Raw genomic sequence first — 25,358 nt, forward strand, 5'->3', positions numbered from 1 at the left:
TACTTTTATCCATATCAGCACCCTTCCTATGCTCGTTGGCTAGCAGCAGAAAAAATGCTGGGGAGCCTCACAGGCTTATTTCTATCCCTCCACCCTAAAGGCACCCCAGGAGCGCAAGATTTGTGATTATTGCTTTGACTTCTGGACTGGAATTTTTCCTATGGCTGCCCTGGGTGCGAATCTCTGGTTTGTAAATATTGCTTTGTCTACATGAAATGGGTCCAAGGAACACACCACAGTCGGGTCCCTAATTTACCCTTTGCGTCCTTTACCTTCTTCTCTCTTGAAAACCATATGGGGCTGGACAATTCAGTTGCTCCTACAAGAGCTAGAGCTTTCCCCCACAGGCACCAGTCAGATTCAGGGCAGCAATAGTGCTGATTGGAGGAGGGAAAGTTACTCCAACTGATAGTAAGAAGTTGTTGCAGAGCGGTTTGGGCACCTATACAAGAGACACCTCTCTAGTCCAAGTTGCTGCTGCCTCATTTAGTGCTACACGGTATGGTAGACCTTCCCTCCCCTTTTCTTGTAGACATTATGAAAGCACTGCTCACCAAACAGGATGTGTCTTCTTATAGTACAGTTTCGGGCTGTACTATGACTGTTAAGATTGGTCTGTTAGATACAAGTATTGTACAGAAATATAGCTTGACATTGATGAGCATAGCATATTAAATTGCAGATCCTTTGGGGATTTATGTGTATGGTTCTGATTCTCCTTAAGGAGCACCTGTCAAGAGATTGAAATCATGAACCTAACCCTAATATAAAATAGAAAACATGTTACAGTGCCTGTATGTCCTAACAGCAAGCGAAAAAAAAAACAAAAAAACACCTCCTCTTTGATCCATGATCCTCCCCCCCCCCGCCCTCCACACTTTAGGTATATGTTAACTTTTCATTAATTGAAGGACTGACCCATCCAACCGCATGCCACATCACAGTGAGATGCCTTTTCATAGGCTGTTCCACATTGCATTGTGGTATGGTGGGTATAGAGGGGAGGTAGGGGAGCTCAACATTACAAAGTCGTAGATGTTGCTTTAAAGATTTAGGAGTTTGTGGTACTTACAGTAATCGGTTAAACACCTTCTGCCACAAGAGAAACATTGGAATATTAGTCAATACCAGTGTGTAAAAGTGTATTGGATTTGAAAGAATAAATCACCTCCAACGTCGGGTGTCCTACATGTGTGGATGTTGATAATAAGTAAACTATTAGAATCATTTGTTACATTTTAGAATAGGGTGCTTTGAGATTGTCCATAATTTTGAAGGGTGTCTTGACTTAAAAAACGGTTGAGAAACGCTGCCATAGACATAATGATAACTAATCATTTCAAGCGATCAGAATGGGAAATAATTTGTATGCTGATAGGCACATTGTGACCTCTACAGATAGCCACTGGCCAGCCAATTTCGAGTGTTCAAAATTGATATTTCTAAATGGCTGCTACTGGTACCTGTTACCTAGGGAGTCTACTAATGGAATAAACATACATGTTCATTTAAATAAGATGTTTAAAAAATTAAGTACAATTTCATGTCATTTTAATACAGTGGAACCATTAAAATAACTTTCTTGTCTCAGGGAACTCTTGCTAATGCTTAACATATCTACAGTTCACAGTATATTAGTGTGATTGTCTTAGCTAAAAGGATCATTGTTGTCAATGGTTATTTATCTGAGAGGCACACATTTCTCACTTCTCAGGGAACCCCTAGCAACTTCTAGAATAACTCTAAGTGCAGGTTCACACTAATATGACTTTTCAGGCGACTTGGTCAGCCTGGCAAGTCGTGCGCCGTAGCGGTCCATTGAGTAGTACAGGACCAGTTCTAATAGGAGCGAGACAAGTCGCTCCGATTTAGAAAAAGGGTCCTGTACTACTTCGGGGTGACCTGGAGGCGACTTGCATTGACATTCATTTTATGAAGTCCGCGCAAGTCGCGCCGAAGTCGTGATGCACGCGACTTCACAGGTCGCCCTCTAAGTCGGAGCCACGTAGTGTGAACCGGCACTATGGTTCCACGGAACCCTGGTTGAGAAAGGCTGTTCTAAAGTAATGTAAACAAAAACTCATCAGAAAGGAGGACTGTATGAATTCAAAAACGTCCCTGTAGTCCCCAGTGAAGTAAAACACCCACAGTCCGAGACTAGTCCAAATTATGCTAAGACTCTAGGTCACGTGAAGGAGCTCAAGTGATATTTTTGAATTTTATATATATATTTTTATACAGTACTGTGCAAAAGCTTTAGGCAGGTGTGAAGACATGCTGTAAAGTAAGAATGCTTTCAAAAATTGTTTATTTTTATCAATTTACAAAATGCAAATTAAGCGTACAGAAGAAAAATCAAAACCAAATCAATATTTTGTGTGACTACCCTTTGGCTTCAAACCAGCATCAATTCTTACACTTGCACACTTTTTACACTTGTACAAAGTCAGGGATTTTGTAGGATTAGAGTCAGGTGTATGATTAACCAAATATACCAAGCAGGTGCTAATGATCATCAATTTCATTATTAGTTTGAAACACATTCTTTAACTGAAACAGCCAAACTCTGCTACTAAGGTGAGGTTGTGAAGAAGGTTTCATGTCACAGGTCATACACTATGGCAAGACTGAGCACAGCAACAAGACACAAGGTATTTATACTGCACCAGCAAGGTCTCTCCCAGGCAAACATTTTAAAGCAGGCTGAGGTTTCAAGATGTGCTGTTTAAGGTCTTTTGAAGAAGCACAAACGGGCAATGTTGAGGAAGGTAGACGCAGTGATCAGCCAAGAAAACGTAACCACCTTTGCGGTATCCCCGAGCGTGACTCGGGGTGGATTTTTCAGGCTAGGATCGGTATCCCCGAGTCATGCTCGGGGTAGATGAACAGAGCCTGCAGCGCTGTCCCTTACCTTCTCCTGGTGATCCAGCGATGATCTCCCATTGCTGTGATCGCCAGCCGAGATCCCCGCTGCTCGTCCGTCGGTCTGATGACTTCCTAGTTCCGTTCCCTGCAGCAGCAATGCTGCATGGGAGCGGAACTGGGAGGGAAATTCATACGTTGCACAAAACACAAACACATAACATTCATATTATATATATATATATATATATATATATATATATATATATATACATATATATGTATATATATATATATATATATATATATATATATATGTATATATACATATATATATATATATATATATATATATATATATATATATACGTATATATATATATATATATATATATATATATATATATATACGTATATATATATATACGTATGTATATATATATGTATGTATGTATATGTATATATTTATATATATATACATATGTATATATATACATATATATATATATATATATATATATATATATATATATATATATATATATGTATATATATATATATATATAACGCATGAATTATAATCTAGTCAATAATATAATTTTTATATATATATATATATATATATATATATATATATATATATATATATATATTATATTATGTATTATATAATAAAATTATATTATTGATTAGATTATAATTCATGCGTTTGTGTTTCAAATTTATCACATCTGGGATGTCTACTAGAGTCTTGTTTTGGTCAGGTTTAAGTTAGTAATTGCTAATAATTGTAGGCCTATAATACATAACGCCAAATTTCCATGCAAAAAATTGTACCGCTTTTGGTACATAATTCCTGACATAATCATACCGCCAGGGAGGTTAAAGGAGCAGATGAATGACACATTATGCTTGCTTTCCTTCAGCATCATAATATGCCCATCAGTGCTATCAGCACAGAACTGGCAGAAACCAACGGGACCCAGGTACACCTCTACCATCTACTGTCCGGAGACTTGGTCTTCATGGAAGAACTGCGGCCAAAAAGCCATATCTCTGGCGTGGAAACAAGGCTAAATGACTTAACAATGCACAAAAACATAGGATCTGGGGTGCAGAAAAATGTCAGCAGGTATTCTGGACTGATGAGTCAAAATGTGAAATATATGGCAGTAGCAGGAGGCAGTTATTGATGAAAGGCTGGAGAACAGAAAAAAAATGAGTATCTTCAGGCAACAGGGAAGCATGGTGGACGTCCCCTGCAAGTTTGGGGCTGCATTTCTGCAAATAGAGTTGGAGATTTGGTCAGGGTATAATGGTGTCCTCAATGTTGAGAAATACAGGCACACACTTATCCATCATGCCGTACCATCAGGGAGGCATGTGATTGGCCCCAAATTTATTCTGCAGCAGGACAATGACCCTAAACATGCAGCCAATGTCATTAGAAACTATCTTCAGTCTAAAGAAACAAGGAGACCTGGAATTGATGCTCTGGTCCCCACAGAGCCCTGATCTCTCATATAATCATGGGATTACATGAAGAGACAGAAGGATGTGAGGCAGCCTACATCTACAAAAGATCCATGGTTAGTTCTCCAAGATGTTTGAAATAACCTACCTGCCGAGTTCCTTCAAAAACTGTGTGCAAGTGTACCTAGAAGAACTGATGCTGTTTTGAAGGCAAAGTGTGGTCATGACAAATATTGTTTTGATTTGAATTTCTTTTCTATTCATTTATTGTTTTTCTCATTTTGTTAATTGATAAAGGTCCACTTTAACATTCCAGTTATGTACAAGCTACACATCCATTTGGTAATACCTTTGTGCTGCTCTACATCAACATGCGTGAGATGGAATAAACTTTATATGTGACAATGATTTGGTCATTAACTTTCTGTCACTGTTCTCCATGTCTTATGAGCTGAATATAAACCAGCCATTTACTCCTGGCAGTTATTTGCCATCTTCATAGTGGATTTGTTTGCTTTGATCATTTTAAGGTCAAAATGAATCAACATTAATTGGATTCTGAGCACAAAACGTAACCGTAGCCTCTCTTTTTAATACAGAGCCTTTCATTCAGTGCAGATTCTTTGTTGCCTCAATGTACGGAATGTGCTAAGTGTCTTCCAAACACTGTTTGTAACCATTGTCATCCGCCAGTGCGTATTGTACTCAAATGATGATTAGTATTGATTACAGATGACATGAAAAGTATTAACAAGTAGTCATCCTGTAGTATGAGTATCCTGGGAGCAAAGAGGTCGGACTTTAACCGCTTGCCGACTGCCGCACGACTATTTACTGCGTCAGTCAGCCCCTCACAGGCAAAGCGACGTAGGGCTACGTCGCTAGCCTGTGAGGCTCTAGGGAGCGAGCGCGCGCCGCCGGAGGCGCGCTTCCGCTCCCGCGCGGTCACAGACCCCCCCGCGCATGTCCGCCGGGCACTCGCTGTCTTCCGTTACACCGGGAGAAAGGCAGGCGGCTAGTGTAAACAAAGCCGCCTGTCATTTTCCCCTGTGTAAGAATGGAGATCACACGATTCTACTATGTAGGACCGTTGATCTCTGTTCTTACACTAGTAGTCACAGCCAATCACAGTTAGAAACACGCCCCTAGGGACACACTTAACCCCTCCCTCTCCAATAAAGTTAACTCCTTCACTGCCAGTGTCATTTTCACAGTAACAGTGCATATGTATAGCACTGATTACTGTAGTAATGTCACTGGTAACCCCAAAAGTGTCAAAAAGGTCAGTCAAGGGTCCTATCTGTCCGCCGCAATGTCGCAGTCCCGCAAAAAAAATCGCAGATCGCCGCCATTACGTTAAAAAAAACAACAAAATGACAAAAATCTTTCCCTTTGTTAGTAAACGCAATAACTTTTGCGCAAACCAATCAAAATACGCGTTTTTTCGAATTTTTTTACCAAACATATGGTAAAAAAAAAATTGGCCTAAAATGTTAAAAAAATTTAAATTTTTGCATTTTTTTTTGGAATTTCATATGAAAAAAATGTGAAAAATATTGTTATTTTTGCAAAATTGTCGCTCTTTTTTTTGTTTATATCGCATGATCAAAAAATCGCACAGGTGATCAAATACCAGAAAGCTCTGTTTGTGGGAAAAAAAGGACATAAATTTCATTTGGGTACAGCATCGCACGACTGCGCAATTGTCCATTAAAGTCACGCAGTGCCGAATCGCAAAATAGGCCCTGGTCAGGAAGGGGGTAAAATCTTCCGGGGCTTAAGTGGTTAAAGATACTAATATACAAAACTTTTTACATAAGAGCATACACTGAACACTGCACTTTTAGAACAACAAAATAAATGTTCGTCTAAAGCCTATGTGGCAGGGCCCCCCCACCAAATATAACAAGACAATATTTTCACTAAAAATACACTAAAATCATTAATAGCAGACACAAACATTGAACAGTAAATTTGCATAAATTAGCCCCCCTTTTAAGTTGTTTTTTACATTAAAAAAAAAAAAAATTTATTTTAGAAATGTTAAAAATTATTTATTACAATGTTTAATTTTTTTTTTACGATTAATTTTTTTACAGGGCAGGGAAGCCTGCAGCGCTGGGGGGGGGGGGGGGGGGGTGGCACAGTGAAAGGAGGGCACACGGGGAGAGGGGAAATCAGAAGCAGGCAGAACAGGGAGGGTGATTGGTGTCGGAGAAGCAAATTACAGGAATGATGCCCTGTGTCTGTGTCTCTCCCTGCAGTAGCTGAATCTGATAGAAGTGGGAGAAACTGGCTTTGAGCTGCTGCATAGAGCTGTACAGGGCTTTCTTCTGTAATTGCCCCACTGCCCAACCACACAGATTCCCCGTGCTGTTGGGGGCCCCCTACAGGAGGACTGGTGGTCCCTCCCTATCAGCAGACCTGGGTGTGGTACCACAGTAAAAGGGGGGCACACAGGGAGAGGGGGGATCAGAAGCAGGCAGAACAGGAAGGGGGATCGGTGTCGGAGAAGCAATTACAGGAAAGATGCCCTGTGTCCGTGTCTCTCCCTGCAGTAGCTGAAAGCTGACAGGAGGGGGAGAAACTGGCTTTGAGCTGCTGCAGAGACATGCACAGGGCTTCCTTCTGTAATTGCCCCCCTGCCCAACCACACAGATTCCCCGTGCTGTTGGGGCCCCCCTGTGTACCTGGGCCCCCTACAGGAGGACTGGTGCCCCCCCCCCCCCTATCAGCGGCCCTGGGTGTGGTACCACCTCTGTATGTGCACAGATATCCTGAGAGCAAAAAACTTCTTTATATCATAAAATTCATACGCTATATATATATATATTTGTTTTATATGAGAGCATAATCATCACTAAGATCATGAATATGATTTTATGCAGGTTTTTTTTTTTTTCCTCACAGAATAGGTTCAGATATATTATAATACCCCAACCTGGTCCCCCTTGTCTCGACCCTGTATTTACCACCCAGCACAACCCTCTTTAAAAGAACAGATCCTCTAGCAGCAACAATAGAGTTCCCAACCAGAATGAATGGGCAAGAATAGCTATGTACAGAGCTTCCCCTCCATTCACAAACGGAAGCATAGTAAACACAGTAACCCTGCTAACAAGTCTTTTTTTCCTATCTTCTATACCATTCCAATTTGAATGCACACAACAGTACACAGCAGCAAAGCAAGGCTATGAATTACAATGTTTTTAATAAAATTAGCCTCAATTTCCTGGTACTCTGTGAAATGAAGCAAAGCTCATTGTGCGCTCCTTTACTGTACATCAAGATATTTGACATCTCATTTCACAAGCGCTGAGCAAAGTAGAAGGATTTCATGAATTAAAGCACAAAGGAAAAAAGCTGCAGTCATCCCATTGCAATCAGCAGTATGATCTAGTATGCTTTGTTATCATACTGCCATCATGTGGTAGAATGTATGCTTGCATCCTCCTGCCACAAATGTCTTTTTCTTTGTAAATTCTTAGTGTATATCTTATCCACTTGACCTCCGGAAGATTTACCCCCTTCCTGACCAGGCCATTTTTTGCGATACGACACTGCGTTATTTTAACTGACAATTGCGCGGTTGTGCTACGCTGTACCCAAATAAAAGTTCTGTCCTTTTTTTTCCCACAAATAGAGCTTTCTTTTGGTGTTATTTGATCACCTCTGCAATTTTATTTTTTGCACTATAAACAAAAACAGAACGACAATTTTAAAAAAAAAATTTTTTTTTTGCTTTCTGCTATAAAACATATCCAATAAAAAAAAATTTAAAAAATCAAATGTCTTCATTAATTTAGGCCAATATTAGGCCAATATGTATTCTGTTACATGTTTTTGGGGGGAAAAAAATTCCATTAGGCGTATATTGATTGGTTTGTATAAAAGTTATAGCATCTACAATCTTTGGGATATATTTATGGATTTTTTTTTCTAATAGTATTGACGAAGGTGAACAAATTGGACACTGACACTTTTGACACTTCTTTGGGGACCATTGACATTATTACGGTGATCAGTGCTAAAAATATGCTCACTGTACTAATGACATTGGCTAGAAAGGGGTTAACATTAGGGGCAATTAAAGGGTTAACTGTGGGCCTAACTGGTGTTTTTACTACTGTGGGGGAGGTGCCTGTACTAGAGGAAGGCATTGATCCATGTTCCTGCTTTGCAGGAACGCATGATCAATGCCTTCCTTACCGGTGATCTGCCCTGTTTATGTAGGCAGATCCCCGTTCTGCCTGTGTATAGAAGGATCAGCGGGTGCCGGCGGACATCGGGTCCTTGGGACCCGCTGATCAGCTACCGCTGTGTAGAAGCCCGGAAGTGCAGGGTCATGTATATATAACCATACTTACATATACATATAAATGGTTATTGGACTGACTCATTCTATCAAAGTGTATCAAAGGCAAAACTTTTTCTTTTTTTGTTTTGCATAGAGTGTGGAAAAGTTAGAGCCACTGTAAAGTTTTTATTGCTTTGTAAACGTTGGGGAGATTTGCCCTTTCTATTCCCGATGACCATCAGCAAGTTATCGTTAATACTAAATTTTGAGTTGCAATGCAACAGAAAGCGAGGGGACACTTGTTCTGGTGACAACTGACAAAAATGGATCTTTATTGTCTGTTGCTTCTATGGGACAGAAAGTGAGTATAATTCACAGGGACTCAAATGGCAAACAAAACAAAAAAAAAACAAAAAAAAGGGGGGGGGGGGTTATATATTTATTTTCTACTGTAGCCAAAGCAAAAAAAAAAAAGAATTACACAAAATCTACTCTGAATTGGAAGTGCTAACTGCTCATTTAGCCTAGGGGTGCAAGAATAGAGAGTAATAACATCCTTTTTCCTCGCTCCAGCAGGGTCCCCTTCATATGTCAGTCTAATGAAGTCTCGTTTTGTTACTTCTGCTTCCTTCACATACAATGCAGGGTTAAAAGCTTTGCTTTGTACTTAGTGCTACTGAGTGTCCAGTGGTTTCATGGCTCCCAAGGCTCTCCTGCAGATTATCACGTTAGATGTAGACACCCCTGGTACATTTCATTCCAGTTTGTGCTTTGTCACCCTCAATATATTGATTACTTTTGTTTGCATATGCAAGAAATAAGTTCATATGATTTTTTTTTGTTTTGTTTTAGCCCACAGTGTGTGAAAGAGAGCTGTGTGTATTCGCTTTTCAAACATTAGGTGTAATGAATGAAGCCGCAGATGAAATCGCCACTGGTGCTCAGGTAGGTAAAAGCAACACTGCAGCCATGAGAATAATAATATTCCTTAAACAATAAATCAATTGTACTAGTGTTTAAGACACTGTTATAGATATTTTGCTATTGTTATAATTTGTCTAGATTTAGGTAATGGGAACATTTGGAATTGGATTTTAGAAAGAATATGTAGCTCAGTAAATGAAAAAACAATCAGCGCAGACAGGTAAGTGTAGCTAAACTAGATGGAAATGCCAGCTGAACACCGACCCAGGATACACAGCAAAAAATCCCAGAGAGATATGACAGACAAAATGATGCAGCGCAAATCCTGTAAATAATGGCATAAGAAATAAAGAGTCCCAAAAAGATGAAAGAGACAGTTCCTTAGGTCCAATCTGTGTTGAAAGAGGATATAGGAGACAACGACTCCACACAGTGATCTCCCTCCACCATAAAGCACACTGATGCCCTCACCTCATGATTCGACCACTGTGTTACCAGAGGTCAAAAATCGCAGTGTCAATCCACATCAATTAGCAGGCTTCAGGTACATTCATATACACTCCTTGATAACTAAGGACCAGATAGGACTCACAGACCGGATTCCCCAAATGTAGACATTCCGAGGTATAAATGAAAGAAGAAAACCTCTAAGTGCAGACTGCCAGTACCAAACTTCTTTTAATAAATATAGTTTGCACTTACATGGTAAACGATAAACACAGGCACATCAGTACAGGTGCACATCGATAAGACTTCAGCGTCGTGGGCTGTGCATACCAGCAGCCAGCCACACACGCTGCAACATATTGTATATTTAAACAATTACATCTCTTAAACGTGTAGCTCAGTTTGAACTACCGAACTCAGCAGTTGTGAGAGTACACTTAGGCACTTTTCCACTGCAAGTACCGGCTCGGCTCTACTCAGCCGTGCTTGGCCCTGCTTTGGCCCAATTTGCTTTTCCACTGCTGGTACCGCATGGTACGGTGTTGGAACGGTTCGTTACGGTACGGTATGGTTTGCTTTTCCACTAAAGTAGTACTAAAGTTAAGTGGGTGGGATAACAACGGGGTGGGTGGGATTCTCTGACCAATCAGTGGCTAGTAGTGACTGCATGCAAAGGATTGTGGGATATGTTACCGGGTATGGTACCTGTTGGAACCACAATCGAGTAGGTACTGTTTTTGAGAGCCGTACCATTCGGTTCCATGCAGTGGAAAAGCGCCGCCGTACCGTACCGTACCGAACCGTTCCTACACCAAACCATGCGGTACCAGCAGTGGAAAAGCACAAAAGCGAGCCGAACCGTTCGGTTCCATGCAGTGGAAAAGCGCCATTAGCTACTGTTAGGAAACCTGTAAAGTATCCCTATTGGAAGAAGAGTTTAGCCTTACTTACTTTGTGAACCTCTAAAGCTTGGTTTTGGTCAGGGCTGGCCCAAGTAATTGTGCTGCCTGGGTCCAAAAAAAAAAAAAATCTCCCCCACCAAAAGTCCCGCACATCCATTATTTTATATAAATATAACAGTTAGAAAATATAATATATATTGTTTTCTTCTTCCATAATTCACCACCGGACCGGTCCACCAAACACCCACTGTCTGTCCTCAGTCCTCCTGTCACTCCTGTGTCTTGCGCACCCACCGCCCTAGAAGATCCAGCCTGCCCTGCATGAGATGGAATGCGCTGATGTCTGACGTCATTGCGCACACCACGATCACGTGAGGGACATTCTCTGAAGGAGGCGTTCCGCCTCCTCTATACTCAACAGTTTGCACTATGGGTGGCAATATGAGATGGGGATACGGTGCCCGTAACGCACCGCAAACTGATTAGAAAAAAAAAAAAAAACACTAGAAAACAAATCTTGGGAGTTAATTTGCTGCCCCTCTCCAAGTTTTGCCTGGGTCAAATGGAAAAGTGTTTCTGTCTGAGAACTTGGGTCTCCCGGTGGGGCAGGAGATCCTGAGAAAGCCGCAGAAGGCAGTGGAAGGGGGGACATCCCCTCTGGCTGCTTGTAAAAGCAGTTGAGTGTTTAATTAGCCTCTAGGATTGCTTTTACAGGAAAGCCCACCACCTGCCGAAAGCTGAAAACATAATACAGGGATGATGCCTGCAGTTGCAGGCATCATTCCAGTATAGCCACTTGAATTCCAGTGATGTACCGGTACGTCACTGGTCGTCAACTAGTAGGCTTCTTATTTTCCATGTATAAACCTGCATATACAGGTGCAGCTCATAAAATTAGAATATCATCAAAAAGTTATTTCAGTAATTCAATTCAAAAAGTGAAACTCATATATTTTATATAGATGCGTCACACGCAGAGTGATATATTTCAAGCATTTCTTTCTTTTAATTTTGATGATTATGGCTTACAGCTAGTGAAAACCCAAAATGCAGTATTCTAGAAAATTAGAATATCACATAAGACCAATGAAAAAATATTTTTAATACAGAAATGTCTTTCTGAAAAGTATGTCCATGTACAGTATAGTATGCACTCAATACTTGGTCGCGGTTCCTTTTGCATGAGTTACTGCATTAATGCGGCGTGGCATGGAGGCGATCAGCCTGTGGCACTGATGAGGTGTTATGGAAGCCCAGCTTTCTTTGATAGCAGCTTTCAGCATCGTTGGGCCTGGTGTCTTTCATCTTCCTCTTGACAATACCCCACAGATTCTCTATGGGGTTTAGGTCAGGCGAGTTTGCTGGCCAATCAAGCACAGTGATACCATGATCATTAAACCAGGTATTGGTACTTGGCAGTGTGGGCAGGTGCCAAGTCCTACTGGTAAATTAAACCAGCATATCCATGAAGCTGGTCAGCAGAGGGAAGCATGAAGTGCTCTAGAATTTCCTGGTAGAGGGCTTAGCTGACTTTGGACTTGATAAAACACGGTGGACCAACACCAGCAGATGACATGACTCCCCAAATCATCATGGACTGTGGAAAATGTTGCATTTCATTTAGAAATCAAGATCCCAGAGTCTGGAGAAAGAGAGGAGAGGCACAGAATCCAAGTTGCGTGAGGTCCAGTGTAAAGTTTACACACTCACAGTGGTGATTCTAGATCACATTCTAGATCACATCATGCTTCCCTCTGCTGACCAGCTTTATGAAGAATGTATCAATATATAACTGCGCTAATACGCTGATTATGGTAAGCTGCAACTTAAAGTGAGATAACACAAATGCAAATACAAATAAAAAGCTGTGCTAACAAATTGCAAGTGTGAAAAATTATCAACATAATCATCAATTAAAATTAATGTAATAATTAAATGTGCACAATGTGCAGTAATGAAATAAACTCAAGTGAATAATGAATGTGCACAATCACAAAAACAATTAAAAGTCCAAATGGACAATAAGTCCAAATATGTGATAAGTAGAAGGTTAGGAGAGTGAGCCCGTGATAAAAACATCCTCCACCAAAATAAAGAAAAGCACTTACAATGCGAAAATAAGGCAGCGCATATGGACAAACAACAAGCCGGCCGGCTTCACGCTTTACCCATTCCTTCTGGGTAGACGATGGTGACGTCAGCACGCCGTGACTTGACACGTTTCGTCAGAGATGACGTCTTCCTGGGATACGTCTTCCTGGCTTGTTGTTTGTCCATATGCACTGCCTTATTTTCGAATTGTAAGTGCTTTTCTTTAGTTTATGCAATAAAACCTTGCTGTATTACACTATGGAGCATTTGTTCTCTTCTATGGTGCTTTCCCGGAGCCATACCGATCTACACATTTGTGTGTGGAATGCTGTTTCTGGGTACATCTGAGGTGGTATTGGTGTTTTTGACCCTCGGTACATCATAATCTCGTTCTCCCCTCTTGGTGGCTTTACCATGGGACATCGGTCTCCATTGTGATATTTTGGCTCAATATGACTGCTATCTGGTAAGCAAAATAGCATGGTCTGGTGGTAGTTGCACAGTGGTGGAGGACGTTTTTATCACGGGCTCACTCTCCTAATCTTCTACTTAAAGTTATCACATATTTGGACTTATTGTCCATTTGGACTTTTTATTGTTTTTGTGATTTTGCACATTCATTATTCACTTGAATTTATTTCATTACTTTATTCAATAGGTTCACATTTTGCACATTTAATTATTACATTCATTTTAATTGATGATTATGTTGATAATTTTTCACACTTTCAATTTGTTAGCACAGCTTTTTATTTGTATCAGCTTTATGGAGATCCTGGTTTCATTTTCCAGCAGGACTTGGCACCTGCCCACACTGCCAAAAGTACCAATAACTGGTTTAATGATCATGGTTTCACTGTGCTTGATTAGCCAGTAGACTCGCCTGATCTAAACCCTAAGAGAATCTTTGGGGTATTGTCAAGAGGAAGATGAGAGACACCAGACCACAACAATGCAGATGAGCTGAGGGCCACTATCAAAGAAACATGGGCTTCCATAACACCTCAGCAGTGCCACAGGATGATCACCTCCGTGCCACACTGCATTAATGCAGTACTTCATGCAAAAGGAACCCTGACCAAGTATTGAGTGCATACTATACAGTACATGGGCATACTTTTCAGTAAACCAACATTTCTGTATTAAAAATCCTTTTTATTCCCTGGAACAAATAATCTACAAGAATCTCTATAGGCAGTGATATTAGCTCAAATGTTCCAAGGCAGATGTGCAGATAGACATATAGACTCAGCTGAAGGTTGTATAGTGCCTTTACTGATCTTTCAACCACAGTCCGAGTGTTGCAGCATTTGGCAAACAAAAAGATTGGCACTCATGTTCCGCTTTTCTGCCCAAGATTATCTGTGTTAATCTTGTCCAGAATATATCATAATTTTAATGTTTCTCATATTTTGGGCTAATATAAAATAGAAGTAATTTCCGTATATGCAGTCCATTGTTGTTGATGTTTTTTATGTTTCTAGGTTGTAGATCTGCTAGTATCCATGTGTCGGTCTGCTTTGGAATCTCCAAGGAAAGTTGTTATTTTTGAGCCATATCCTTCGGTGGTAGACCCCAATGATTCTCAGGCCCTGGCCTTTAATCCCAGAGTAAGTGTTCACTAGTATGCTTTCATACTTCTTCAAATAAATATGCTATACACACATGAAGCTCAATTCACAAAGCTTAAAACAGGGGCAAGGTTCTTTATTTTCAGTCATGTGATGGCAATTTTCAGCTCTTATTAAATTCAGTTGAAAATAACTGTATTTCTTTAGGTTTGTGAATTAAGCCTATGGTTTTCATAAAAGTTTAAAAAGTAATTAATTTATTGTCTGCTGTGCACAACACATGACATGTGCCTTCCATTGATTGGCAACTGATAGCAAAGTGGCCACAACAACTGCCCTCCTTGAGAAAAGTGCTGTCTGGCTGGCTGGTTTAAAGGAGAAATAGGGCCAAAATCTCCTTTAGCCCAAATTCTCCTGTGGGTCATAGGAGTGAACTTAGTTCCACACTCCTGTGCAGGGCCGCCATCAGGGGGGTACAGCCCATACACATGTAGGGGGCCTGGGCGTCCCCAAGGGCCCCAAACAGGGTATGGTTGCCACCTGTCCTCGCAATGCCATTCAATTGTATGCTCCGCCGTTCTCTTGCAGACTGGCACTATGTTGTGGGTCCTGTCCCTCACTAGCCCTCACACACAGCTGTAGGCCCTGCCCTCCCCTGTTCTCCAGTTGTTCACCCCTGGACAGGAGGGGTGGCATTTACTAGAACCATTTACCTTTATTTTCCTGGGATGGAGATAATGGGACTGGAGGAGAAAGAGGACATGGAATGCAGGAGGACATGGGACTGTAGGAGGACAACGACACGGTAGGTGGGCCCTGTGGACTGTTGGTGGTCAGGCCTGGGGGGGGGGGGGGGGCAAGGCCAAAAACTGTGTAAGGGGCCCCAAAATTTCTGATGGCTGCCCTGCTCCTGTGACCCATGTTCAGCCGACAGCTGTCTAAAGTCTGCTGTCGGCTGACATTACTCAGCTGGTCTAGGCTCTGGCGAGGTCCCAACTTTAATGTCAGGATCAGCCCAGATGCCTGGACTAGCAGCTGGCTCAGCCTCTCAGATGTTCTGTGTTGCGGACTAGGGATAAACTAAGGTTCAGGCTGAGCTCAGTTCAGTTCGAAGCTGTGGGAAACTGTTGCATGGCAGCAGGCTGCCGTCCAAATCAGCTGTGCCTGTCGAATTCCCTGCCCTGCCATCAAGCATAACAAAGAGTAACATTACACATAACATGCAGGGGACGTCATTGATGACGTTGACCAAATATGGCCATGTGGTCATATTAGCTCAATGATGTCACCATCACCGTCAAATTCCATCTTAGAATTCCACGCCTGCAGATTTATGTGACTGCAGCCATCAGTCATGTGACAGTTTTCCACAGGTTCACGTTGAACTGAGCTTGGCCCGAACCTTAGCTCATCTATATTGCTCACCCAGAACAAGCATGTAGCCACTGAAGTTAGAATTTATTATTTTCAAACTTAAATCAAAACATATTGAAACTAGGGGATCAGAATAAAAGCCAGGCAACCAATATTTTCAGAAGGAGGTTATCAAAGACAATACTTGTATGTGTCCCATGGCAGGCTTGGCCCACTGGAGTTGGTAAGGTACTCCCTTGTAATGGCAGGTAGAGGTGAACAGATCTGAGACTCACCACACAGTTCATTGGAGCTCCTTTGTAACATGTAGCAGGAACTGTCTCCTAAATTAAACATCATTGTTTGGTTGTAGAAATGAGAAGAAACTGGTCGCACACCACGGTTGTAATCCCACACCACGGTTGTAATCCAATAAAACGTCCTTTATGCTTCAAACATGGGACAAAAGCACAGGAAAGGTTACAGTTGACATGTTTCACACATAGGAGTGCTTAGTCATAAAGTTATGACTAAGCACTCCTATGTGTGAAACATGTCAACTGTAACCTATGCTGCCCTATTGTCCCATGTTTGAAGAATAAAGGATGTTTTATTGGATTACAACTGCGGTGTGCGACAAGCTTATTCTCATTTCTATGTCACTGCGGTAGCCAGCACCTGTGAGTAATCCATTGCATACCACACCTGAGTGGTATCCTGTTCTTTAGTTTGGATTTAGTGTTTGAGTGGACTAAGCCCCAGTTCTCACTGGTACGACTTGGCATGTGACCTGCAACACACAGAGTCACATGACAAGTAAAAACACAATAAAGTGGTTCTAAAGGCTGAAGGTTTTCCGTATGTTCTATGCATGAAGGTAAAAAAACCTTCACTGTGTAGCTCCCCCCTCAGCCCCCCTAATACTTATCTAAGAAGCCCAATCTCAATCTAGCCATCCATCGATGTGCACGAGAGCCAAGGCTTTCCCGGGTCTCTGATTCCTCCTTGCAGGAGCAGGAGCCATTTGCTCCCAGTGCTGTTAATCATAGACAGTGAGGCAGGAGTGGGGGTGGAGCTCAGCTGTATCTACTGTGTCTTATGGGCACACAGAGCAGCCTTGCGAGTGAGCACGTATGGGTTCCCCCATATCAGGTGGCTTTCTATGGGGGCACTCGGCAAGGGGAAGGGGACCAGAGCACCAGCAGGAGACCCCGGAAAAGGAGGATCGGTGCTGCACTGTGCAAAAGTATGACATGTTTATTATTAAAAAAATCCTTTACAAATGCTTTAATTTCAATGGCGGCCATTCCAATCAATCAGCGACTTTTCAAAAGGTTCCTGCCCTACTTTGATGTAACTTCAATGCAATTTATAGTCCCATGGACGCATAGAGGTCGCAAATAAGTCATAATGAAAATCGGACAACAATGGGGTCGCAGCAGTGTAAACCAAAGCTAGTTCTTCATCTGTTTTGTCCTTGACCTTTCTTTTTGTTTAACAGAAAAAGAATTACGACAGAGTTCAGAAGGCACTAGACAGCATTGCTTCTATCAGAGAGATGACTCAAGTAAGCACTGGACCCCAATTTTTACTTATGTATTTAAAAAGCAAATGCATTGTAACTTGCATATTTACCAAGTGCTAGGATGTCTTTCATTTCTTCAGGATTGTTTCTGAGAACTTTTGCATGTGTTTAAGGCTACATTTACATGCTGTCGCTTTCCGCATGTAACTGCTCATCTGAGCAGGTATGTACACATGAATGGGGGAAGGGGGCAAAAAGGATGGGCATAGTTGGCACTCCTGACAAGTGGGTCAAGGCTACAGGGCTCAAAATTTAAGCTACTAGCCAGGCCTTAAGGGTTACTCGCCACCAGTTGTTCCACCCAACCCCTACCCTGCCCCGCCCCAAATTCCACCCCTAAACATGCCCTCATAAATTATCTCATAAAATAACACTGTTAAATGTTTTTTTCATGAATGCAGAAGTTACAAAAATAAATATTAATAACAGCTTTATCAGTGCCCATCAATGCAGCATATCAGCGCCCATCAGTGCAGCATCATAAGTGAAGCTTATTAGTGCCGTCCCATCAGTGCCTTCTCATCAGTGTCCATCAGTGAAACCTCACCAGTGCCCCTCAGTGCAGCCTCACCAGTGCCCATTAGTACAGCCTCACCAGTGCCCATCAGTGCAGCCTCATCAGTGCAGCCTTATCAGTGCCCATGAATGCAGCCTCACCAGTGCCCATCAATGCAGCCTCACCAGTGCCCATCAATGCAGCCTTACCAGTGCCCTTCAATGCAGCTTCACCAGTGCCCTTTAATACAACCTCACCTGTGCCCATCAATGCAGTCATATCAGTGCCCATCAATGCCTCCTCACCAGTGCTAATGAATGCAGCCTCACCAGTGCCCATCAATGCAACCTCACGTGTGCCCATCAATGCAACCTCATCTGTGCCCATCAATGCAGCCTCCCCTTTGCCCATCAATGCAGCCTCCCCTTTGCCCAGCTATGCAGCCTCCCCTGTGCTCATTAATGCAGCCTCACCTGTGCCCAGGGCCGGTTTTAGACAAAGTGTGGCCCTGGGCAAACCTAAAAGTGGGGCCCCGAATTTTTTTATATTCTACCAAAAATATAGGCGCCATATGCTGCGCGGCACCCAATTGCACCAACCGGCAAGGGAAAGGGAAGAGAGGGGCCGTGTCCTTCCACAGGTGCGCTAGGAATCTGTAAGATCGGTGCTATGGGCTCCTGACAGTGACAGGGCCCCTTTGTAAAATGGAGCCCGCCAGGGGCGGACTGAGAACCCTCAGGGCCCCCGGGCAAAATAAATCAAGGGCCCCCTTCCAGACCCCACCCATGTCCCGCCTCCAGTTACACCCTTGCCCCGCCTCCAGACACACCCACATCCCGCCTCCAGACACCCTACACAATCTTTAGACACAAGGAACAAAAGTGCAATAATTTATAAACAAGTGCAATATAAATAATTCACAAACCAAGACCAGTGCATTACAAAAATCATACATAGACAAAACCAGAGCATTACAATAGTAAATTGCCAGGTCTAGGTGGGGTAGGGTTGCTACCTCACCCCTTTAATCCAGGACACATACGAATTACCAGTGGCGGCTGGTGCTCAAAATTTTTGGGGGGCGCAAACAGAAAAATGTAATAGGCATTGCTTTGCGACAAAAAAACGCTGTAAAAAATTGCGTGACTTAACAAACAATCATTAGGTTGGTTCAAGATTGACCAGCGTGTCCCCATTCACTGCACAGTGACCAGCATGTCCCCCATCAATGCACAGTGTCCACAATGCACAGTGACCAGCATGTCCCCCATCAATGCATAGTGACCAGCATGTCCCCCATCAATGCACAGTGACCAGCATGTCCCCCATCAATGCAGAGTGTCCAGCATGTCCCCATTCAATGCAGAGTGTCCAGCATGTCCCCATTCAATGCACAGTGTCCAGCATGTCCCCATTCAATGCACAGTGTCCACAATGCACAGTGACCAGCATGTCCCCCATCAATGCACAGTGTCCACAATGCACAGTGACCAGCATGTCCCCCATCAATGCACAGTGTCCACAATGCACAGTGACCAGCATGTCCCCCATCAATGCACAGCGTCCAGCATGTCCCCCATCAATGCACAGTGACCAGCATGTCCCCATTCAATGCAGAGTGTCCAGCATGTCCCCATTCAATGCACAGTGTCCAGCATGTCCCCCATCAATGCACAGTGTCCAGCATGTCCCCCATTCAATGCACAGTGTCCAGCGTGTCCCCCATCAATGCACAGTGTCCAGCATGTCCCCATTCAATGCACAGTGTCCAGCGTGTCCCCCATCAATGCACAGTGACCAGCATGTCCCCATTCAATGCACAGTGACCAGCATGTCCCCTACCAATGCACAGTGACCAGCATGTCCCCATTCAATGCACAGTGACCAGCATGTCCCCCACCAATGCACAGTGACCAGCATGTCCCCCATCAATGCACAGTGACCAGCATGTCCCCCATCAATGCACAGTGTCCAGCATGTCCCCCATTCAATGCACAGTGTCCAGCGTGTCCCCCATCAATGCACAGTGTCCAGCATGTCCCCATTCAATGCACAGTGTCCAGCGTGTCCCCCATCAATGCACAGTGTCCAGCATGTCCTCCACCAATGCACAGTGACCAGCATGTCCCCATTCAATGCACAGTGACCAGCATGTCCCCCACCAATGCACAGTGACCAGCATGTCCCCCATCAATGCACAGTGACCAGCATGTCCCCCACCAATGCACAGTGACCAGCATGTCCCCATTCAATGCACAGTGACCAGCATGTCCCCTACCAATGCACAGTGACCAGCATGTCCCCCACCAATGCACAGTGACCAGCATGTCCCCCATCAATGCACAGTGACCAGCATGTCCCCCATCAATGCACAGTGTCCAGAATGTCCCCATTCAATGCACAGTGACCTGACCAGCATGTCCCCATTCAATGCACCGTGACCTGACCAGCATGTCCCCCATCAATGCACAGTGACCTGACCAGCATGTCCCCCATCAATGCACAGTGACCTGACCAGCATGTCCCCATCAATGCACAGTGACCTGACCAGCATGTCCCCATCAATGCACAGTGACCTGACCAGCATGTCCCCCATCAATGCAGTGTCCAGCATGTCCCCATCAATGTGTGACCCCCCCCGGAGGACTTCACTTACCTCTGGTGCCACCGCCGTCACCGTGCCTGGCGTGCTGCTCGGGACTCGGTCGGACGTCTTCTCCCTCCGAGTCCTCGTCTCGACCTGCATGCGCGCCGCCCGTCTCCGTCCCGACTCCGTCCCGACTCCCTGGCGACTGTGCTGCTCGGGAGTCGACTTCTTCCTCCTCCATGGCGCTGCGACTTGGTCGGCGCGGCCCGGTGCCTCTTCTCTGACGGCGGACGGTAAGGTGTGGTGATTTTGGTGGGGGGATCACATATTAGGGTGGGGTTGTCAGTGGTGAATTGTGTGGTTTAGGGGGGGCTACACCGCCACTGTATCATACCCCCCCCCCCCGCACACAATTCACCACTGATCCTCACCAAATTCACCACTACTGTGTCATTCCCTCCGAATGACACAGCAGTGGTGAATTTGGTGAGATTACATATTGGTGGGGGTGTAAGTGGTGGGGGGGGGAATGACACAGCGGTGGTGAATTTGGTTAGATTACATATTGGTGGGGGTGTCAGTGGTGGGGGGGGAATGACACAGCGGTGGTGAATTTGGTTAGATTACATATTGGTGGGGGTGTCAGTGGTGGGGGGGAATGACACAGCGGTGGTGAATTTGGTTAGATTACATATTGGTGGGGGTGTCAGTGGTGGGGGGGGAATGACACAGCGGTGGTGAATTTGGTTAGATTACATATTGGTGGGGGTGTCAGTGGTGGGGGGGAATGACACAGCGGTGGTGAATTTGGTGAGATTACATATTGGTGGGGGTGTCAGTGGTGGGGGGGAATGACACAGCGGTGGTGAATTTGTGCCACAGACCCCCTAATATGTGATTTCCCCACAAAATTTACCACCGCTGTGTCATTCCCCCCCACCACTGACACCCCCACCAATATGTAATCTCACCAAATTCACCACCGCTGTGTCATTCCCCCCCACCACTGACACCCCCACCAATATGTAATCTCACCAAATTCACCACCGCTGTGTCATTCCCACCCCTACACCACCACTGATACCCCCACCAATATGTGATCATGTCCCCCAAATTCCCCTCTGCTGTGTCATTCCCCCCACACCACCACCAATATGTGATGTCCCCCAAGTTCACCACTGCTGTGTCATCGTCCCCCCACCACACAATTCACCACTGACACCCCCACCAATATGTGATCTCCCCCAAGTTCACCACTATGGTGAATTTAGGGGAGATCACATGTTGGTGGGGGTGTCAGTGGATGTGGTAGTTAGCTGGTGTTTGCTTTGAACAAAACCTGTACTACTGTACTGTATTCCTAATATTATCTACTCACTGACCTGACCTCACCACTTATGAGGACACCATAGATCCGAAGGCGGAGCGGGCCACAGGACCTTTCACAACGTCACGTTCACGTGACTCCGCTGAGGTGTGGGTGGGGTTAGGTGCCCTCAGCGTGACGGGGCGGGGTTAGGTGCCCTCAGCGTGACGGGGCGGGGTTAGGTGCCCTCAGCGTGACGAAGGAGAGTGACTCGGCCAATGTGTGGGTGGAGCTACCTGTCAATATTCGCTGGGGAGGGCTAGGAGTGTGGGAGGGGCTAGAGCTCTTTAATGTGCACGGCCACGGACCAACGAGAAGGCGAGCCTAAGAGGGACTCTTTGTGGTGTAGGCGGGGCTAGGCGTCCTTAATGATCACAGAGGGCGGGGCTAAGAATGACTCGGCTGATGTGTAGGCGGGGTTACAGGTCGTCTCCCCTCCTCACACTTCAACATAGAACTGGCTGCCTGGCCCCGCCTCCTAGTTCCATAGCGCTGGTCGCCGAGCGGCGCTGCGGCGGTTCCCGATAGTCCGATGTTGTCTCTGAGACAACATCGGGTGAATTAGTGCTGTACTGGGCGGCGGGTTCCCTTCCCGTCTGAAGTGTCCGACCGCTCAGTCCGCCCCTGGAGCCCGCTGCTGACACTGACATGGGGCCCGGGGCCCCTGGACATTCGGGGCCCTGGGCAGTTGCCCAGTTTGCCCCCCCCTAACGCCGGCCCTGCCTGTGCCCATTAAGCAGCCTCACCAGTGTTCATTAATGCAACCTCATCTGTGCCCATCAATGCAGCCTGATCAGTGCCCACCAATGCTCATCAATTCAGCCTCATTTGTGCCCACCAATGCAGCCTCACCTGTGTCCATCAATGCCCCCTCTCTAGTGCCCATTAATGCAGCTTCACCAGTGTCCATCAATGCAACCTCACCTGTTCCCCTTAAAGGCTGCCTCACCTGTACCCATCAATGCAGCCTCATCTATGCCTATCAATGCAGCCTCACCTGTGCCCATCAATGCAGCCTCACCTGTGCCCGTCAATGCAGCCTCATCTGTGCCCGTCTATGCAGCCTCACCTACATATATATATATATATATATATATATACAGTATATACACTGAACAAAATGATAAACGCAACACTTTTGTTTTTGCCCCCATTTTTTATGAGCTGAACTCAAAGTTCTAAGACTTTTTCTATGTACACAAAAGGCCTATTTCTCCTAAATATTGTTTACAAATCTGTCTAAATCTGTGTTAGTGAGCACTTCTCCTTTGCCGAGATAATCCATCCACCTCACAGGTGTGGCATATCAGGATGCTGATTAGATAGCAAGATTATTGCACAGGTGTGCCTTAGGCTGGCCACAATAAAGGCAACTCTAAAATGTGCACTTTTACTGTATTAGGGGGTCCGGGGGGGGGGGGTTCGAAAACCAGTCAGTATCTGGTGTGACCACCATTTGCCTCACCCAGTGCAACACATCTCCTTCGCATAGAGCTGATTGATCAGGTTGTTAATTGTGGCCTGTGGAATGTTGGTCCACTCCTCTTCAATGACTGTGAGACTTTGCTGGATATTGGCAGGACCTGGAACACGCTGTCATATAGGACGATCCAGACCATCCCAAACATGCTTAATTGGTGACATGTCCAGTGAGTATGCTGGCCATGCTATAACTGGGATGTTTTCAGCTTCCAGGAATTGTGTACAGATATTTGCAACATGGGGCTGTGCATTATCATGCTGCAACATGAGGTGATGGTCATGGATGAATGGCACAACATTGGGCCTCAGGATCTTATTACCGTATCTCTGTGCATTCAAAATGCCATTAATAAAATGCACCTGTGATCGTTGCCCATAACATACACCTGCCCATACCATAACCCCACCGCCATCATTGGCCACTTGATCCACAACGTTGACATCAGCAAACCGCTCACCCACAGGACCCCATACACACTGTCTACCATCTGCCCTGTACGGTGAAAGCCAGGATTCATCCCTGAAGAGAACACCTTTTCAGAGTGCCAGACGCCATCGAATGTGAGCATTTGCCCCACTCAAGTCGGTTATGAGGAAGAACTGCAGTCAGGTCAAGCCCCCGATGAGGATGACGAGCATGCAGATGAGCTTCCCTGAGACGGGTTCTGACAGTTTGTGCAGAAATTCTTTGGTTATGTAAACAGATTGCTGCAGCAGCTGTCCAGCAGGTGGCCGGTCTCAGACGATCTTGGCGGTGAAGATGCTGGATGTGGAGGTCCTGGGCTGTTGTGGTTATAAGTGGTCTGCGGTTGTGAGGCCGGTTGGATGTACTGCCAAATTTTCTAAGGAGACGGCTTATGGTAGGGAAATGAACATTTAATTTTCACGGGCAACAGCTCTGGTGGACATTCCTGCAGTCAGCATAACAATTGCACGCTCCCTCAAAACTTGCGACAAGTGTGGCATTGTGCTGTGTGATAAAACTACACATTTTGGAGTGACCTTTTATTGTGGCCAGCCAGATACTGACTGGTTTTCGAACCCCCCCCCCCCACCTCGGACCCCCTAATACAGTAAAACTGCACATTTTAGAGTTGCCTTTATTGTGGCCAGCCTAAGGCACTCCTGTGCAATAATCTTGCTATCTAATCAGCATCCTGATATGCCACACCTGTGAGGTGGATGGATTATCTCGGCAAAGGAGAAGTGCTCACTAACACAGATTTAGACAGATTTGTGAACAATATTTGAGAGAAATAGGCCTTTTGTGTACATAGAAAAAGTCTTAGATCTTTGAGTTCAGCTCATGAAAAATGGGGGCAAAAACAAAAGTGTTGTGTTTATAATTGTGCAGTGTATATATGTATATATATATATATATATATATATATATATATTAGGTGTCCAGCTGTCCTCTGCTGCCCGTGCAACCTGTTGCTGCTCATGTAACATATATGTGTGTGTTAAAATATAGGGTGGACTTTAACACCCAAGTGTCCCACATTTGCGTCCATGAGCAGACAAAGTTTCCTCTCAGTGCACTTACTGCGAACTCCCAGCACAGTGACCAAGTCAGCTCCCAATCTCTAGTAACGAGCTAGAGCTGACAGAACCAGCTCTTGTTCATGTGACCACTGTTTTGACAACCAAGCCCCCCTGGGCTTACGGACCTTGTTAAAGGGACATTGGTGCTTCGTGGGAAGGGATTATGATGGAAATTATTTAAAGCCAAACTTAAGGAACAAGAAAAAAAAATTGCAGTGGGTGCCCCAGGATGGAAGGGTTAAATGTTCATTATGTCTAGGGGGTACAGGAACAGGCAGGATTGCTTATTATGTCCCCATTCTGGGAGTCTCTGGTACTGCTTACTTCTCCCTGTAGGTTTCTTTGCCATCACAATATATAATACATGGCTCTAATCC

General features: G+C 44.4%; 1 protein-coding gene across 2 annotated transcripts in view; it reads left to right on the plus strand.

Annotated features, from left to right (window-relative positions):
- The window catches only part of PARP8 (poly(ADP-ribose) polymerase family member 8), a 427,949-nt gene that overhangs the window by 350,873 nt on the left and 51,718 nt on the right, over positions 1 to 25,358 (plus strand). For both annotated transcript variants that reach the window (XM_082252530.1, XM_082252529.1), the window contains exons 15-17: positions 9,485 to 9,577; positions 14,481 to 14,606; positions 17,422 to 17,487. In XM_082252530.1, the coding sequence (XP_082108656.1) occupies positions 9,485 to 9,577; positions 14,481 to 14,606; positions 17,422 to 17,487 (285 nt within the window). The remainder of the gene's footprint in view (positions 1 to 9,484; positions 9,578 to 14,480; positions 14,607 to 17,421; positions 17,488 to 25,358) is intronic.

The sequence above is a fragment of the Pelophylax lessonae genome (assembly GCF_965119305.1).
Source record: "Pelophylax lessonae genome assembly, chromosome: 1".
NCBI lineage: Eukaryota > Metazoa > Chordata > Amphibia > Anura > Ranidae > Pelophylax > Pelophylax lessonae.